Source organism: Camelus ferus, chromosome 13 (assembly GCF_009834535.1).
Source record: "Camelus ferus isolate YT-003-E chromosome 13, BCGSAC_Cfer_1.0, whole genome shotgun sequence".
Classification (NCBI taxonomy): Eukaryota; Metazoa; Chordata; class Mammalia; order Artiodactyla; family Camelidae; genus Camelus; species Camelus ferus.
In genome coordinates this window covers 699,213-716,914 of record NC_045708.1, presented here as the reverse complement: position 1 = coordinate 716,914, position 17,702 = coordinate 699,213, and the positions used below count along the sequence as shown (strand labels likewise).

General features: G+C 62.7%; 3 protein-coding genes across 3 annotated transcripts in view; 2 read left to right on the top strand and 1 right to left on the bottom strand.

Annotated features, from left to right (window-relative positions):
- The window catches only part of CFAP74 (cilia and flagella associated protein 74), a 64,763-nt gene extending 55,783 nt beyond the window's left edge, over nt 1-8,980 (top strand). The window contains exons 27-40 of the mRNA XM_032494963.1: nt 1,810-2,086; nt 3,106-3,205; nt 4,026-4,149; nt 4,757-4,891; nt 5,078-5,187; nt 5,311-5,366; nt 5,476-5,595; nt 5,851-6,006; nt 6,788-6,914; nt 7,038-7,189; nt 7,446-7,578; nt 7,851-7,981; nt 8,189-8,323; nt 8,521-8,980. Coding sequence (XP_032350854.1) covers nt 1,810-2,086; nt 3,106-3,205; nt 4,026-4,149; nt 4,757-4,891; nt 5,078-5,187; nt 5,311-5,366; nt 5,476-5,595; nt 5,851-6,006; nt 6,788-6,914; nt 7,038-7,189; nt 7,446-7,578; nt 7,851-7,981; nt 8,189-8,323; nt 8,521-8,622 — 1,858 coding nt within the window. The 3' untranslated portion in view covers nt 8,623-8,980. The remainder of the gene's footprint in view (nt 1-1,809; nt 2,087-3,105; nt 3,206-4,025; nt 4,150-4,756; nt 4,892-5,077; nt 5,188-5,310; nt 5,367-5,475; nt 5,596-5,850; nt 6,007-6,787; nt 6,915-7,037; nt 7,190-7,445; nt 7,579-7,850; nt 7,982-8,188; nt 8,324-8,520) is intronic.
- Nucleotides 8,981-10,738: 1,758 nt separating this feature from the next.
- On the top strand, nt 10,739-12,688 carry TMEM52 (transmembrane protein 52). Its single transcript, XM_032494962.1, has 5 exons — nt 10,739-10,853; nt 10,940-10,983; nt 11,107-11,148; nt 11,744-11,922; nt 12,027-12,688. The coding sequence occupies exons 1-5, from the start codon at nt 10,788-10,790 to the stop codon at nt 12,197-12,199; spliced, it is 504 nt and encodes a 167-aa protein (XP_032350853.1). The 5' UTR covers nt 10,739-10,787; the 3' UTR covers nt 12,200-12,688.
- Nucleotides 12,689-13,082: 394 nt separating this feature from the next.
- Nucleotides 13,083-14,972, bottom strand: CALML6 (calmodulin like 6). Its single transcript, XM_032494788.1, is given in 5 exon segments — nt 13,083-13,290; nt 13,343-13,444; nt 13,446-13,482; nt 13,575-13,749; nt 14,946-14,972. Coding segments are annotated over 5 exon segments (549 nt in total).
- Between the last annotated feature and the right edge of the window lie 2,730 nt (nt 14,973-17,702).

Genomic DNA, 17,702 nt, shown 5'->3' with positions numbered 1-17,702 from the left:
CGTCTGAGCAGGAGACAGTGATGCTCTGGGGGACCGGGACCAGAGCCAGCCGAGGGTCCCCAGTGACCACACCAGCTGCCTGTGTGGCCAGAATGAGGCCAAGGGAGGCTCAGCCCACAGGGAGGCCCGGCTCGAGGTTGAGTGGACCCTGCCTCCAGGTGAGACCGCAGAGGCCGGACCCTCAGAGTAGCAATGGGAGACCTGCCGCCCAGCATGTGAAGGGAGGGCTGGAGGCTGAGAGATGGGAGCGGCCCCCCGGCCCCCGCTCCCGGATCGGCACAACAAGGCCACGCAGTCCCTGAACCAGCTGGGGGCAAACGCTCCACCGGCCTCCCCCCAGAAGGACCCCAGTCAAGCCTTACTTCTCGTGTGTAATGATTGTCGCTTTCACACATTTACGCCCTTTCAGTTAATTGAGCTCCAGTAGTACCCTCGATGATGTCTCCACCCAGAGGAGTCTTTTTTAACTGTTTGGATCCTGTGGTCACAGGACACGAGTACACACTGAATATATTTTGTTACAGACAAGTATGGCAGGGTAACGACACCACCTTGCAGAGCATTAAAATGTAATTAGGATAAAATTCGGTGGCAAGAGTGCAGTGGAAATAGGAGTTCAAAGAAACATGGAACGTGAGGTTTCCAAAGGTGGAAACACCAAACACCTGTCCTTTTTTTAATGAATGACGGCAGAAATCGGTCCACCATGGTGTGTGGACGCCCATGTTTGTATTTAAAGAGTAATTTCTCAGTTTTATTTTTTAAATGCCAATAAATATTTAACAAAGTAAGCCAGAAATTACTTCTTTTGCAACTATTAAACCTGTGATTAAAATTTTCACTGTCTACTTAAAATGTGCACAGGGGTATGGGATATTTTCCAAGTTTATTAAAATTCATTAATGGGAGGTGCTGGAGAGGGTGTGGAGAAAAGAGAACCCTCCTACACTGTTAGTGGGAATGTAGTTTGGTGCAGCCACTGTGGAGAACAGTATGGAGATTCCTTGAAAAACTGAAAACAGAGTTACCCTATGATCCAGCAGTCCCACTCCTGGGCATGAATCCGGAAAAGACAAAAACTCTAATTGAAAAAGACACGTGGAGCCCAATGCTCACAGCAGCCCTGCTTACAACAGCCAAGACGTGGAAACACCCTGAATGTCTACGGACAGATGACTGGAAAAAGATGTGGTGTGTATACAATGTAATGTTATTCAGCCATTAAAAAGAATGGAATAATGCCATTTACAGCAACATGGATGGCCCTGGAGAATGTCATACTAAGTGAAGTAAGCCAGAAAGAGAGAGAAAAATACCGTATGATATCACTTCTATGTGGAATCTAAAAAAGGACACAAATGAACTTATTTGCAAAACAGAAGTAGACTCACAGACACAGGAAACAAACTTACGGTTACCAGAGAGGGGAAGGTGGGGGAGGGATAAATTAGGAGTTCAGGATTTGCAGGTCCTAACTACTGTATATAAAACAGATAAACAACAAGGCCCTGCTGTGCAGCCCAGGGAACAACGTTCAACACCTTGTCATAACCTCTAACAGAGAAGAATCTGAAAAACGACACACACGTGTGCGTAACTGAACCAGCATGCTGTGCCTCTGAAACTAACACAGCATTGTAAATCGACTAGACTTCAATTTTTTTAAAAAAGTAATTAATGGGGTAGAAGGCAAAACCTGTGACAACTCCTGTCATCATCCTGGGTGTCCCTGTGTGTCGGGTGCCTGTCTGCACCAAGGCCACCTTGCCGGGGCCCCAGGCTGAGCCCGCCCTCGCCGGTCACTTCCAGGTGCTTCAAGCTGACGTGCCGAGCCGTGGGTGTCCACCCGCCCCTGGAGCTGTCCCACTACCAGATCAGGTTTGCAGCCACCTCCTTGTACGACACGTCCGTGGCTACCCTGTACGTCGTCAACTCCCACCTGAGCACAAACTCGCTGACCCACGCTGTGCCCCGCGTCGGCTCGGGGGACGCCTCCCCAGTGGGGCCCACGTCTTTCGAGTTCCTGCTGCCCCCGGACTTGCCCATCACCATCTCACCCTCAGTGGGGACCGTGCTCCCAGGAAAGGTGGGTGTGGGCCCCGTGGGTGGGCTGGGGGTGGGGCCGCCTGGGGCGCCGGGCTCTGCTCGCCCTGGACCACAGCGATCCCACCCAGACGGGTGTGGAAATCAACCGTGATGCTCATCAGACCCAAGCAGGGCCACGGGGCCCTCTGCCCAGCCCAGCCTGGCCCCGAGGCAGGGCACCCGTGGGCAGCTGACCCCACAGGTACCTGGCTGGGGGCTGGGGCAGTTTAGACCGAAGGAGTGCTCGGCCCTCGATCTCGCAGCCGGCAGCACAGAGGCCGCAGCGCCTGGTCACCGGGAGTGCAGGGTGTCTGTCCACTGCTTGATCGGGGAATGGTTTCCTCGCCTCTGCCTTTCCTGATGAAGCAGAAAGAGCCAGGCCTGGAGGAGAGACGCTCAGCCCGTCCCCGACGGTCAGAGCCTCTGGGAGCTTACTTCCTCAGGGTCAGGCTGCTGTGAGGCCCGCTCGGAGGACTTTCAATAAGTAAGACTACCTACAACGCGTTTTAGCAAACCGAGCAAATCCAGTTTCGGTGATGGTTCCCGTCCCCAAGGGGGTCAGTGCAGCCGTCACCCAGCCCCGGCCTGTGCCGCGTGCTCGCTGCGCCCGTCCTCTGTGGGGCCCGGGACCGCCCCGCGGGGTGGACAGCGCTTTGGAAAGACTGCTGTGCCCGTCGCAGGGACAGCTGAGGGCACAGGACTCACCACCGAATCTCAGTGACTGAAAAGGCAGACTCCCTTCTCATTGGAGCCCCGGGGGCAGTGGCCACGTCCTGGTGCACCAGGCTCCCCACCCCAGGGCTGGGCACCCTGCACGCCCGGCAGCTGCCCCCAACCCCGGGGCCGTGGTCCGGAAGGGCCTTCCCGGAGGGCTCGTGCTGAGCTGGAACCCCAAAGAAGAGGCAGAGACATCACACCTGGAGTGTCAGAGAGCGTGACCTCGAGGTTAACCCAGGGTAGAGGTCCCGGGGCACTGAGGCGGGAGGACGCCCTCTGCCCTGTGGGCCTCTCTCCTCACAGAGGTGCCTGGTCCAAGTGGCCTTCCGGCCCCGAGCTGCCCAGCAAGCTGATCCACCAGGAGGCCTTCCAGGCACTGACCAAGGAGGCCGAGGTCAAATCGGTGCGTGGTGGAGACGGGGCCTTGGGGCCACGGGGTGGGGGCTGCTCTCTGCACCAGGCCCTGGGCGAGGCTGCCACTTCGTGCATGAAGGCTTGGGGACAAACAACCCCCTGAGGCTGGAGGTTGTGCTTGTGAGTCGGCTCACCTGGCATGAGCCCTGGGCAGACCTTTCTGGAGCATTGAGTGTGTCCAGCTGTTTCAGGAAGTTAACGCTCTTTCCCGGCAAGGACCCCCCTCCTCCCTCGAAAGCATCACTGGGCAGGGTGGATCCCAGGCGGTGGTCCCGGGAGGGTGGGCCAGGCCCCTCTGCGCTGATTAGCAGGGGAGCTTGCGCTTACAAGGGACGGGGAGCAGATAAAACACTGAGGGGCCCGAGGATCTTAGTGTTACAGCCCTTCCGGCTCCTGCCGGGAAAGACGCTGGGCAAGGAGCTGGGCAGTCACGGCCCAGAGCGACGCCTGCCGGCTGCTGCCCTGGGGATGCGGAGGGCCGCAGGGTGCTGCTCCAGTATCCGGGTGTTTGTCCCAAGCTGTTGCAGCACAGGAAGGAGGAGAAAGCACTTGGCCTCGGCCTGCTGGCCGGGCAGTGGAGCGGGCGGGGCACCAGGCACGAGGACCCTGGTTCTGGCCGGCTTCCACCCCTGCTCGGGCCTCGGCTTCCCTGTTGGTGAGGCAGACACTGGAGTCAGGGTATAGGCCACAGGGGTCTCTGCATCTGCCACCAGTCTTCCCGAGGGAGCTGCTTGGGGTTTGGGCCCCCGTCCCCCTAAACCCGAGCAAAGCCCCTGGGCAGACCCACCACCAACCTCGCCCCCTCGCAGTCCGGGAAGGACACGGCCACCCAGAGGAAGACCCACGGAGACAGTCTCTCTCCACGCTGCGGCTGCAGAACCCGGCCTCCACCTCCCAGCCCCCCGACCTGCAGAAGCAAGACCTCAAGTCCAGGTGGGCCAGAGAGAAGGCCGCCCACCACTTCCCTCCAAGCCCCTCGAACGGGGCCCCGCCCTGCCCCCCACCTGGAGCAGAGCTGTTTTGACTGGAAGTCCAGGGCTGGCTGGCTTCAGACACAGCTGGAGCCAGGCTCTGCCTTCCCGGGCGTCTGCTCAGCTCACTCCCAGGACACCGTGTCCCTGTGAACAACCTCGCTCCTGGGGCTGGGGAGACGCTGTGCCTCGACACCCATGTTGCCTGCCCTCCTAAGCTGCATAATGAGCTCTGGAGAGTCTGAGGGGCTTTGGTCACTTGCCAGCCCTGGACCCTTGCCTGTGGCCCCAGGAATGCAGCTCTCTGTCTAGGATCCTGGGGTGGGGTGGGCCCCAGAGGAACCAGGGAGGGGGTAAAGGGGCCAGCTGGTCAGACACAACTGGGAGAGCCATGGCCTGGGCCCCAGCGTGGCCCCCAGGCTGCCGCCCTGCGCCCCTCTGGCCCAGCACCCTGGGAGCAGGAGTGACCTAAGGACCCCGCCCTGGAAGGTGGGGCGGGGGGAGCCTCTGGGACTGCTAGAGACAGTGTTGGGGCCAGGCGTGAGTGCACCTTGCTGCCTCCACTCCAGTTCTCAGGAGCACCAGGCTGCGCGGGCCACCCTGACCAGATCTTTCCAGGGGAAGTTCGACAAGTTTGTGGTCCCCTGTGTCATTGCCAGTGGTGACACCAAAGACAGGAAGGGGAAAGAGCCCCTGAGCTTCAGGTGCAGTGCTCCGGGCAGGGTGGGGTTATGGGCACCCAGGAAGCCACTGTGCCTGCCATGCTGCCAACCCAGGTCTGGGAGGGGGACGGCGCCTGAGGGGTGGGCAGGGCCAGTGTCGGGTCAGACTGGGAGCTGGGGCATGTGGCCACCCACTCTGCCCTCAGCAACCACCTGCCCCGCCCCCAGTCCCCACAACACCCTGTACCTGGAGCTGTGGTGTCCGGCAGTGGCGCCGTCCATCGTGGTGACGTCTGACAGAGGCAGGACTGTCTCTAACTTCGGCGACGTTGCTGTAGGTGTGTCCTGACTGGGCTCAACCCTCACGCACCCCCCACCCGCAGGGATCCAGGCCCCCCCATCACTGCCTGGGCTCCCGTGCGACCCCCAGGCCCGGGGCTGTGACCCCCATCCCATTGCAGGACACCGCAGCATAAAGAAGGTCTCCATCCAAAACATCTCTGCGGAAGATCTTGACGTATCTTTGTTCACTCCTGGCCTGGGCTGACTGCTGGGCTGCCTGCCTGAAGGGGGCTGGTGATGGGGGGCCCGGACTTTGCCACCTGTCCTTAACCCTGGGCCCGCAGGTGAAGTACTCTGTGCTGAACCCCAACGGCCCATTCGTCCTGATGAACCCCATCAGCAGGCTGCCCTCGGGGGAGACCCATGTCCTGGAGCTGTCTTTCTCCCCCAACGAGAGTATCCTGGTGAGTCCCAGGCCCACCTGCAGCCGCGCCACAGCCTGGGGCTCCCAGTCCCGCTCCCCGCACTGCACGCCGGCAAGGGCTCAGGCCTGTCGCTACGCCAGGCCCTGGAGCAGCTCATCCTCGGGACCCCCGCTTCTTGCTGGAAGGAGGGCACCAGGGACCTCTGAGCTGCCTCAGCTCCGTTATGCCCTGACCTGGCTGTTCCCAGGACGGAGCTTCCACAGTGCTCCATGCCTAGGGTCGGGGTCTCCACAGGCCCAGGAAACACTGGACATCATCACCAGACGAGGCAGCCTCTCCCTGACGCTCACGGGCACAGGCGTGGCGTCCATGACCACGTGCTCCATTGAAGGGGACGTCCTCAACGTGGGCTACGTGATTGCCAGAGAGTCTGTCTCCTCAGGATTCAAGGTGAGGCACGTTGCAGGGGCCGGGGTGTCTGTCCCCGTCTCCCAGGAGGGGTCCATCCCAGTGGAGGTGCAGGCTGCCCCAACCCCCGCCCCCCAGCAGCTGCGACCCCTACGGCCCTCTCCAGCAAGGGAGGCTGAGGACGCCCCCTCCCTCCACCCTGCTGCTGCCCTGGCCTCCTCAGTGCTCCCTGTCCTCCTGCCTCAGGGCCTTTGCTTGGGCCATCCGACCCAGGAGGTGGAGGACCTCAGCTCAGGCACAGCTGGGGCGGGGGCAGGGGGTCGTTGCACACTTCTCTGGTGAGGTCACACTGCCCTGTGGGCTCCCACAGCCATGCAGGAAGGCAGGCCTGGCTCTAGGTGCTCCTTCGGCATCTGAGAGACACACCAGCCTTGGGATCAAGCTGCCAGCAGGACACCTGCTTCCTGGCTTAGGCCAGTCCTGACAGCAGAGCCCAGGAGAGGGAGTCCATGAAATGTTTTATTGGGGTTGGGTGCTCCCAGGGGGAAGGGTTAGGGCAGGGAAGAAACTGGGCAGGGCTGAAGTGTGACCTGAGCCTGACTGCAGAGGGCACTCCAGAGGACGGAGGCACTACGGAGCTGTCCCCTCAAGGCAGCCGCCCTGCTGAACAGGCCAAGCAGGGGCCAACGCTCCGCACGTGCCGTGAGCACTGGCGGCAGAATTCGGGGGACAGGGCTGGCGGACACACTGCCCGTATGGTCCGGTGGCAGGAGAGGGAGCTTGGACCTGGTGGCGGTCAGGTGACGGGGCCCTGCTTTTGTAGCTGCAAAACAACTCCGCACTGCCCATCAAGTTCTCCATGCAGCTGGACAGCCTCTCCCCCCGGAGTGAAAAGCAGCACCCGCTGCCCCGGTTCCTGGCCTCCAGGACCCAGAGGACAGAAGTCGTGGGTGAGCTGGCCACAGGGGTGGGACCACGCACTGCTGGGGAGGTGCAGGAGGCCTGGGGGACAGTCGGGGAGAGCTGGGCACTGCAGGGGAGCCAGGAACCCACCAGGCTCACCCTGCTCACAGGCACACAGAACCACAGCGGCCAGAGCGTGTTCAGCGTGGTCCCCATCGAGGGCATCATGGACCCTGGCAGGGAGCAGGACTTCACAGTGACCTTCAGCCCGGACCACGAGAGCCGGTACTTCTCTGACCGGCTGCAGATCGTGCTCGAAAAGGTGCAGCTCCAGCCCAGACTGGACCCCTCCTCGCCGCCCCCACTGGCGCCTTGCGGTGGAGTGGGGCTGGGCCCTTCCCTGCGCCACCCCGTTAGAGGTCCAGTGCCAGGCTCGGGAGGGGCGCTCCACGCCAGATTGGGGTTTGTCATGTGGAGGCAGCAGTCTGGGGTCCCATGGGCCCGCACCCCAGCCCTGCCCCCTCCTGGAGCTCCACTCTCAGGGCTGCAGACCAAGGCTGCCCTGCTTCTGCCCCCAGAAAATCTCCCACCAGATCTTCCTGAAGGGTGCGGCCCGGGAGCACATGATGTTCGTGGAGGGCGGAGACCCCCTGGACGTGCCTGTGGAGTCCCTGACCGTGATCCCCACCTCTGACCCTGAGCGCAGAGAGGGTGAGCCCTCTGAGGGGCTGGGGGTCCAGTGAGGGGTGGGGCAGCAGTAAGAGGGCCCGCCCTGCTGTGTCCAAACCCCAGGAACCCTGTGGGTAGGGTGGGCTTTCCTGGCCCATCCTCCCCAGCCAGCGTGGGGAGGGGTCATGCTAAAAGGAGATTTCACGTGGACCAGCTCCACACACATTCCTCGCCTGACCCTCACCCGGTCAGCTCCCACACTCCCTGGGCTGCACCCCCTGCCCCTAGCCCCCAGCCAGGCCCTCCCTCTCCAGAAGCTGAGGAGCTGAAGCCCATCCTGGTCACCCTGGACTATGTCCAGTTGGATGCTGACACGCCAGCCCCACCAGCCACCCGAGAACTTCGGGTGGGCTGCATCCGGACCACCCAGCTGTCCCCAAAAAAGGTGACCACAGCACTTCCCTGGCCTGCCTAGCACCACTGGCTGGGCACCCCAGGCCCTTCCCGGCCTTGCCCCTGGGTAGGTGTGGGGTGGGCAGCCTGCTGGTCGGGGCTGAGAGGGCATATGGCTGGGCACCCTCGTCCCCCGCCCCACTGCCTCCTGGGAGCTGGGCCTGGCCCGCCAGTCTGCCAGCAGCTCCAATGCCCTCAGACGGTCGAGTTCAGCCTGGACAGCATCGCGTCCCTGCAGCACAAGGGCTTCACCATCGAGCCCTCTAAGGGCTACGTGGAACGCGGCCAGACCAAAACCATCAGCATCTCCTGGGTGCCGCCCATCGACTTTGATGTACGTGCCCTGGACAGTGGCCAGGGAGCCCCAGGAGAGCCAAAGACTGGACAGGAGGACGGCCCCACCTCCCCCGGGGAGGGGGCTGCTGGGCGGCCCCGGTGGGGGTGAGGTGGGCAGTGAAGCGGCCGAAAAGCAGACCCACCTGGTGTGCCAGCTGACTGAGGGCCCCCTTCCTCCGTCCTCTCCCCTTCCAGCCGGACCACCCACTCATGGTGTCAGCCGTGCTGCAGCTCAGGGGGGACGTGAAGGAGACCTACAAGGTGGTCTTTGTAGCCCAGGTGGTGACTGGCACCTGAGGCCACAGGAGTCTCTCCATGTAGCCCCATCAGACCTTCCTGCCCACCCTCAAAGCCCGCCCCTGATGTGTAGACCTGGCTGAACCACCAAGGGGCCTGGGGCCTGGGCACTCCCTGCTTAGCAGCTTCAAATGGGCCGTCCTCTGCATGACCTCGTGGCCAGGCAGGGCAGGCCCAGCTGCTTCCTGCTCCCCTGGATCCAGGGAGCCCAGGACCAAGAGCTCCCCCTCCCTGACCCCCACACCCAGAAGCAGTAACTAGGCCAGTCCTGACCACAACCTACTCCTAGCCTGAGCCCCCGGGAGCCCCCAGAGCCACCAGCACCCACAGACCTGTCAATAAATCCTCTGTGAGCTTCTGTGTCTAGGCCTGCAGTGTGGGCCACAGGCTGGGGGAAGCGCAGAACGAGAGGTGGGGACAGAGCCCTGGGAAGGCAGCCCTGTCTCCCACCCGACATACGAGTCAGTCCATAAAGCAGTGAACTCTGCCTGAAAAACCAGGAGGGGCTTCCTGGAGCACTGGTGGAAACTGCTGTCTGGGCAGGTGTGGGGGTGCCGGCTGGAGCTGAGACTGGCCCATATGTGGAGAGCCCCGGTGAGCAGGCAGAAGGGGACAGGAGGCTTCAAAGCCCAGGTGGCCCTTTAGCCTCCCTGCTCCTCCCAAGTTCCTTCCAGGATCCCTGATGACCCCAGGCAAGGAGTGAGCAAATGTCAGGGACACACCCTGGCTCGAGTCCTCCCTCATAGCCAGGCAGGGTCCACGGGGAGGCCCAGCCCATGAGACACTACTGGGAGCTCAGAATGGCGCCTGCACTGCAGCCCCTGCCTTCTGGGGAGTGGCAGGATAGACACTGTCTCACGGAGCCCACCCAGCCTGGCACCCTGTACACAGCCCTGCGTGCCCACCCCCACCCCTCCCCGAACCCGTGCCAGCCACCGGAGCACACGAAGCCTTCCCCGGCAGAAGCGGAAGACGTGCTTCTCTGGGGCCTTCCCTGGGTACCAGCCTGGAGCTGCCTGCCCCCACCTTACTTCCTCTGCGCCTGGAAGTCTGCCGTCTCCCTGACCTGGAGCCAGTGTCAGTGGCCCGGGAATAGCATTTGCAGGACTTCTGTCTGGTGGGCAGACCCCCGTCCTTTCCTAGCCCTTACAGGGGCTGCTTTCCCACCGGGTGAGAAGAGGAAGCAGGGTCCTGCAGCCCAGACCAGGCCCCAGAAGGGGTCCTCTTCTCCTCTCTTCTAAACCCTGGCCTGGCGCTCCTGTCAGCAGGCCCTGGTCCTCACTGGCCAAGGCCCTGCCTGTACTCCTGCCCATCCTGCTCCCCTACTCCTAAGTTGGGCCTCTGGGCAAGAGGGAGGGGGAGGGATGGTCCAGAATCAAGGTCAGTCAGCCTGGCTGGAGCAGGGTGGGCAGAAGGGGCCCTGGGCCATGGCACAGCCCCCAGGAACAGGAACCTGGCAGATCCAGTCATGAGAGAGCCACACGGAGTCAAGGGGCCACCCCTTCCAGCGGGGCCATGCATGTGGAGCACGTCCTGAGTGCAACCAAGACAGGGCAGGATAGCTTCTCCTCCATCTTCCCTAGACAAGCAGACCACCCTGAACCCTGCCATGATGACCACCTCCCTTAGGCTGCCCACTGATGGAGGGGCGGAGGGCTGAGGGCAGCGAGCATGCACAGTAAGCGTCTTTGAACAGCGCCAGGCGCCCTAGCTTCCTGACCGCGGTAACCCTTCACCTCCAGCACCGGGGTGTGTTTTAGGCGTGGCCGCGTGCGTCCTGGCCACCATCCTCCAAGGCCACACCCTGTGCAGACCCGGCCACAACTGTCCAGGGCGCGCCCCGGTCCACACAGAGGCCGACTGCAGGACGCTAAGGGCGAGATATCCCCCAACCCACCCAGGAGACACGGAGAGAGAAGGCCTCCCGGGAGAGTCATAGGTCGGGTCCTGAGGGGCGGGGCCCTAGGGCCGGGAATCTGGGGCGTGTCCACGAGACACTCCCTCGAAGGGCGGGGCCTGCGGGGCGGGGATCCTGGGCGGGGCTACAGCGCGAGTCCTCCAATGGACGCGGCGTAGGGGCGGGGCTCGTGGTGGGAGGGGCCTAGGGGCGGGGCCTCCATAAAGCCACGGAGCCGTGGGACTCGCGCTTCTCGTCTGCGCGGAGCATGTCCGCCGGGGCGCCGGCCGCCCGCGGGCTCCTGCTGCTGTCGCCGCTCCTGTCGCTGCCGCAGGTGGGTCGCCAGGCGCTGGGCTCGGGCACCGCGGGGCGGGTCTGTGCTCGGCGCGCCCCGGCCCGGGCTCACCCCTGTCCCCACAGGTGGCGCTGGGCTTCGCGGAAGGCAGCTGCGACCCTTCGGACCAGTAAGTGGGGCGGGGGCTGGGGAAACGGGGCCCTGGCCCCTCCCTGCGGGGGGGAGGGTCAGGCAGGGCGGTCGGCCGGGCCCTGCCCCCCCCCCGCCGCCTCAGGTGCCACCATCCCCCCAGGTGCCCGCCGCAAGCCCGCTGGAGCAGCCTGTGGCACGTGGGGTAAGTGGAGGCCGCGGAGTGCAGTCAGGTGTGACGGTTCTCCCTGGGCCAGGCCCTCCAGACCCACACCCTGCCTGGCTCCACAGCTGAGGAGTCGCCAGCACTGTCCCCCTACTGGGCCACTGGTGGGAAGGCGCTGGGGCCCTCCGCAGCCTCGCAGACAGACCCAGCCTCCTCCTCAGCACCAGGGGCGACCTCCCTTGTGGGTCCTTCCTGAGTCCTGCCCACCTCCGGACACCCCTTCATAACCTGCTTGCCCATCTCCCACTCCCTTCCTCCCCACAACTGTGGGAGGCCTTGTGAACATGGTCGCTGGTCTGGGCACAGGGCTGTGCAGTCGGCCCGGGACAGCGTGTCCTGGGAGTGAGCCCAGGGCCACTTACGGCCAGCCCCAGAGAGACAGCCCGTGCAGGCCCAGCGTCGGGGGCCAGGCCAGCTCTGGCCAAGGAATCTCAGCCTGGAGAGACATGCCCTGGTTTTCTTTTATCCCATCCACTGCTTTGTCTTGAGCGACTGGACCATGACTGCCCGCAAGGAGCAGGTGCCCGGTGGCTGGGGTCAGTCCAGAGGTAGGGTCTTGCTCCTCCCTGCCCAGGCTTATCCTGCTCGCAGTCCTCCTCCTGCTGCTGTGTGGGGTCACGGCCAGCTGCGTTCGGTTCTGCTGCCTGCGGAAGCGGGCACACACCCAACCACGCCTGCTGCCGGCACCTCAGCCCTGCGACCTGACAGCCATCCCTGTGGACAGTGACAGCCCTGTGCACAGCACTGTGACTTGTGAGTGCCTGAGCCCTCACCTGGTGGCCCACCTGCCTGCAGGGCCAGTAGGGAGCTGGGGAGGGCCAGACCCATCCCCATAAACCAACTCTGGTTCTCTGCAGCCTACAGCTCCGTGCAGTACCCACTGGGCATGCGGCTGCCCTTCGGGGAGCTGGACCTCGACTCCATGACCCCCCCTGCCTACAGCCTGTATGCCCCCGAGCTGCCACCCTCCTATGATGAAGCCGTCAAGATGGCTAAAACCAGACAGGAAGAGCCACCCCCTTTCCCGTAGCCCAGCCCCCTCCCCAGGGCCTCATGCCTAGAGACCCCTCCAGGGCCCCAGGAACTGGGCCCTGATGCCCCACACCCCTGGCTGTAGCCATGGTGCCCCTGAGAGTGGGCAGGAAGGCTCTCCTGAGCCTCCCAATGCCACCGGCCACTCTCTACTTACAGTGGACTGTGCAAGGGTCCTCAGGCTAGGGGACTGCAGCCCACCCCCACCATCCTTCTCCCAGGAAGGCCAGCCGTCCAGCACAATGCTACAACCCTGGCCTCGTTGCTGTGTAACACAGGGCAGCCAAGCCGGCTGGCCCTGTGTTTGCCACACACACGCACGCACACGCACACACACACACAGGGTGCTTCATTCATCCCTGGCCCCCAGCCCAGCCCCAGCAGGCTCTCAGCCCACAGGAGGCCCCACAGGCCTAAGCCTAGGGGCTCAGGACCTGCTGTGATGTCTGCAGCTTTTTGGAGAGAATAAAGTTTGTATCAAAGTGGCCTCTGCATGGAGGAAAGGTCTCTGGGAGGGGCCCTTGGTCAGCTGCCTCCTGGTGCAGGCAGGCAGGGTCAGTGCCTGGTCCTTGGCCTACGCCCAGCCTGGCCTTCAGGCTGGTGTCGAGAGCCCAGAACTGGGCAGTGGGCAGTATCAGGTGTCCCACAGACATGACTGGCCAAGTGTGATGTCTGGCTCAGGAAACCCCTCTCCTTTCTCCAGACTCACGTCTTTGTAGCCCCTTCTTCCCAGGCTGGAGACAGTGAAGCGTACAGGAGTCTGGCAGGAGCGTTTATTGGCCCCCAGGCAGAGCTGGAGTGGATGGCAGGGTGGGCAGCAGGGGGTGGTAGCAGGCAGCAGCCTTCCTCCAGCAGGCCTCCCTCAGCTGCAGCAGCTGCCCCTACTGGACCGGCTTGAAGGACTCCCCGGTCGTCATGGCCACGAACTCTGAGAGCAGAGAGAGGTCAGCATCCCAGCCGGCCAGCCAGCAGGCTTCCAGGGCCCATCCCTGCTCACCCTCGTAGTCGATGGTCCCATCCCCATCCTTGTCGGCCTCCACCTCATTGGTCTCACCTGTGTTCATGAGCACGTACGTGCAGGACCCTGCACTGAGTGGCAGCGGGCCCGGCGCTGGCCTCGGCCGCCCTACCGCCCAGCCACCAGCCCTACTTGAGCGTATCCCAGTCGGTGTGGCCCTTGCCCTCCTTGTCGAAGAATGGGGAGGCCACCCTCAGCTCGCCCTCTTGGTTCTGCACCTTCTCCCAGGGCCAGGAAGTTGTCAAAGCTGAAGAACCCTTTCTCTGCAGGGAGGCAAGCAGCAGACGGTGCGAGTGAGGGTGGCACACTCGCACGCACTGCAGATCCCCACCAGGGCTGCCCGGGCCAGCCTCACTGTCTCTGTCCACATCCTTGGCCATGGAGGCCAGCTCGCTCTTGGTGGGGTTGATGTCCAGCAGACTCATGAGCCGCTCCAGCTGGTCCATCCTCACTGCCCCGTTGCCCTCCTCATCGAACATCTCGAAGACCCTCTTGTACTCTCTGACCTGCTCTGCCATCAGGTGCTCGCTCTGCAGAGACACACTGGATTCACCAGGGCTCCGTGCCCCTCAGGCCGGGAGAGGCCCTGGGACCTGTGGCACAAGGAACCCTGGGCCATCCGTCCACTTGGCCATCCTTCAGGGCCTGTTGTTAAAAGAGGAGGTTCCCAGCCCAGAGCAGGCTTTAGGCTACAGCCCCTGAGGGGACAGCTTAAGGGGAGGGGCCCACGAGTTGCGGGTGGGGTGCAAAGGAGCCACAGTGCAGGCCAGCCTCATGAGAGAGTAGTAGGGGGCTGCAGGGCAGGTGGACAGGCCCAGGCCCCAGGGCTAAGTCTGTGGACACCCAGGGAGACCAGCAAAGGACGCCATGGACCATCACGGGGAGGAGCCTGGCCTGGGCCAGGGTGAGGGTTCCCAGGCAAGGGGCTTCCAGGCCTGCCCATGGACAAGGATTGGGGGTCAGCCCCAGGGCAGTCTGTCAGCAGGTTTTGGCATCCCAGGGGGACAGTCCAGCACCTGACCGCCCTACCTGCGCCTGCCCAGAGCAAGGGCAGTGTCAGTGGCTGGCAGGGCTCGGCCTTGGGCCCCCACTCTTCCCGCTCCATCCAGCCTCACTAAACTCCTTCCTCAGGCTCCCAGAGAGACCCTCACACCTTCAGGCATGACCCTAGCCAATCATGCCCAGAAGCCTGCCCGTCCTCTCCCCGCCGGGCGCTGCTTCACCTGTGGCTTGACCACCAGCCAGCCCCCTGGGGGCTCTGCCGGGCACCAGGATCAGCCTTACCATGTCTGTGGCCGGCTGCGAGGGCACTGCAGGTGGCACTGGAGCTGCTGTGAGCAGAGAACAAAGGGCTGAGGGCGGCCAGGTATTAGCTGGGCCCGGCTGCCCTGGGTCCCTAGGGTCCAGATTCCAAGAGCCTTTTTCGGCCAGGAGAGCCTGTCAGCCCTATTTTGGGACAGGTCAGCCCTTCTTGGCTCTCCTTGGCCTGAGCACCCCTCACCCTGAAGCTCCCTCTCCGACTCTGGGTGCCCACCAAGGCCCTGCCTGGGGCAGCAGGAGTGGACACCGCGGGTCAGGGCGGGAAAAGGACTGACCAGCGCCTTTGTGCATTCCTTTCTCACCACGCCGGCCCACTCCCACCATTCTGCAGCGAGAGCCCCCACGGGCTGTCGTCACTACTCTGTGAGCTTGCTGAATGCCCTCCCTGGCCAGGTGACACACTCACATCCCCAGAAGCCCAGTGCCCCAGCATGGCGCCAGCACTTTGCTGGCACCCTCTAAAGACAGGTTCAGGAATCCAATGTGTTTGGGACCCCTCTCTGGCCACCCCGTCCAGAAGGGGCTAGAGGCGGCAGTCCGAGGAGAAGACAGCTGGACACAAGCTGGGGGTAAGGGAGGGCAGGGCAGACGGAACTCAGAAGCCAGGCCAGGTTTCCTCTGGGCAGTCAGGGGCTATTCTGGGGTTTCTCAGGGAAACCTGACCTCCCTCCCACTCAGAACAGCAGAGCTGACTCCCAGGGGAGCCCTGTGGCCAGGCTGTTGAGTAACCAGACACCTGCAGCACACTTACCACTGCATGTGTGTGCTCAGGCCTCGCACACCCCTGCCCCCATGCCGACCAGGGACGCCTGGGCCTGGGTCCTTGCGCTCCCCTCCAGGCAGTGAAGGCAGATCCGCTGGCCTACCCACTGCCCTCAGAGTTTTGTGGTTCCAAGTTGGGGCTGAGTAGGTCCTCCCATCCCCCTCCAGCTCCCGCCCCTAGGGAGAGTCTCCAGTGGGCCCCACCAATTCCCGTCACCCCCTGGGCACGGCCCCCAGAGCCATGCACACACAGACACACACCCCAGCCCCCGCCCCGTGACCGCCTGATGAATTTGAGCAGGTGGGGTATGCTGTGTCCCCCGCCAGAGATGCTGCCACCAAGTCCAGGACAGCTGCTGAGGCCGCAGGATTTGTGCTGACAGGGACAGCACGGCTCCAGCGGGCAGCAGGCCAGTGGGCCCCGGCTGGGACAGGACCAGAAGCCGGCCTGGGTGCCCACCTTGCCCAGCTGCTCCCGGCCTTGGCTTCAGGCTTTGTAATGGTGAGAAAAGACTCTCCCACCACGTCCCCGCAAAACCCCCGACATTTCAGTGAAACCAGTCACATCGACCCGCCCGGCCACGGCCAGTGAGGAGGAGAGGCGGTGGGTACAGCACGACGGGGTGGGGCCCAGGACCCAGAGGTGGGGGGGTGGGGTGGGCTTCACATCATGTTGGCCGGGCTCAGGTGCCAACCAGGCGTTTGCTCAAGCACTAGGCTAGGTGTTGCTCTCAGTCTGTTTTTGACATTTGTATTGATTACACTGGTGAAATTGGCATGAAATATTACTCAGAGGAGAGAACTCATGTTTATCAAACATTTGTTATGAATCAGTCTTTCTGCTTGTTCTTTTTCTATTTGTGGCACAAAGCACGTATCACAAAAGTAACCACCTTACCCGTTTTTACGTGTCCAGTCCAGTAGTGTGAGCTACACACACCTTGTTATTCAGCAGACCTCCAGAACTTTCTCATCTTCCCCAACCAAAACTGACCCTGCTAAACACTGATGCCCCGCCTCCCCAGCCCCCAGCACCCACGCTTCTCCTTTCTGTCTGTGGGTTTGACTCCCCTAGGGACCTCGAATAAGTAGCATCAGACGATATTTGTCTTTCATGTCTGGCTTATTTCACTGAGCATAAAGTCCGCTAGGTTCATCCACGTTGTAGCAGGCATCAGAATTTCCTTCTTTCTTAAGGTGGAACAATATTCCACTGGGTAGACAGAGCACGTTTTGTTTCTCCATCAATCCATGGGCATTTAGGTTGCTTCCACCCCTTGGCCAACTGTGAATAATGGTGCAGTGAACATGGGAGTGCATGAAGTTCTTTTAGATGTGATTAACATTTAAATCTGTAGACGTGGAGTAAAGCAGAGAACACTGATCATGTGGGTGGGCCCCATCCAATCAGTTGAAGGCCTTGAGAGAAAGGACTGAGGGTCCCAGGAAGAAGGGGTTCTGCCCGCAAACCACGTCTGGACGTGAGCTGCCGCATGAGCTCCTCCCTGGGTCTCCAGCCAGCTGGACAGTCACCACAACCACACCAGCCAATTCCTTAAAATAAACCAGTCTTCCTCCCGCCCTTCCTCCCATTGGCCCATTTCTCTGGAGACCCCTAACGAGCCAGAGGCCAGAGCAGTGAGCTCCAAGTAGCTGTGCACAGGCCCCAGGGCCGCCCTCCCCACCGTGGGGCTCACAGGATGGGGCCACGGGCATCCCGAAGACAACAGCCGGACCCGCACTGAAAGGGCAGGCCGGGGTGAGCGAGAGGCTGCCTGTGCAGCAGGGGGGCCCCGGCCCCGCCTCATCAGCGCTGGGCTCACCGCGCCGCCCCAGGGCCGACCAGCCAGGCCTTCCTGGAGAAGAGAAGAGACCCACAGACACAGCTGCTGGGGGCCCCCAGTAAGAGGACACTGCGAGTCCCACCCCTCCAAGGTGGCCTCAGGTGCAGACCCAGCTCGCACAGCCCCTGTGGCCCCACGTGGGGCCTTCTGAAAGGTTGCTGGCTCCGGAGCCCCCACGGCAGGCCAAGGTTCCTTCCAGCACACCTGGACCTCTCCCCAGTCTGGCCCTGCCCCTCCCTGACCCGGGGACGACCCCTAGTACCCCAGACTCCATCTCGGGCTCTGCGTCTGGAGGGCCCAGACGGCAACGGGATGGGCTGTGGGATGCGGCCCAGCTGCAAGGAGGCGCTGGGGGACGGGGACACAGATCCCTGGGAGCTTGCCTGCTTAGACGGTCACTTTGGTGGGTTGCAGGAGCAGGGATGAGAGACCAGGGGCTGCCAGCCCACACCTGGTGCCTATGCTCAGCCGGGTGGGGATGGTCAGTGGCGGGGAAGGAAAGCCAGGGGTGAGGGCAGGTGTGGGTGTGGGCGCCGACAGTTACGGGCAGAGCGTAG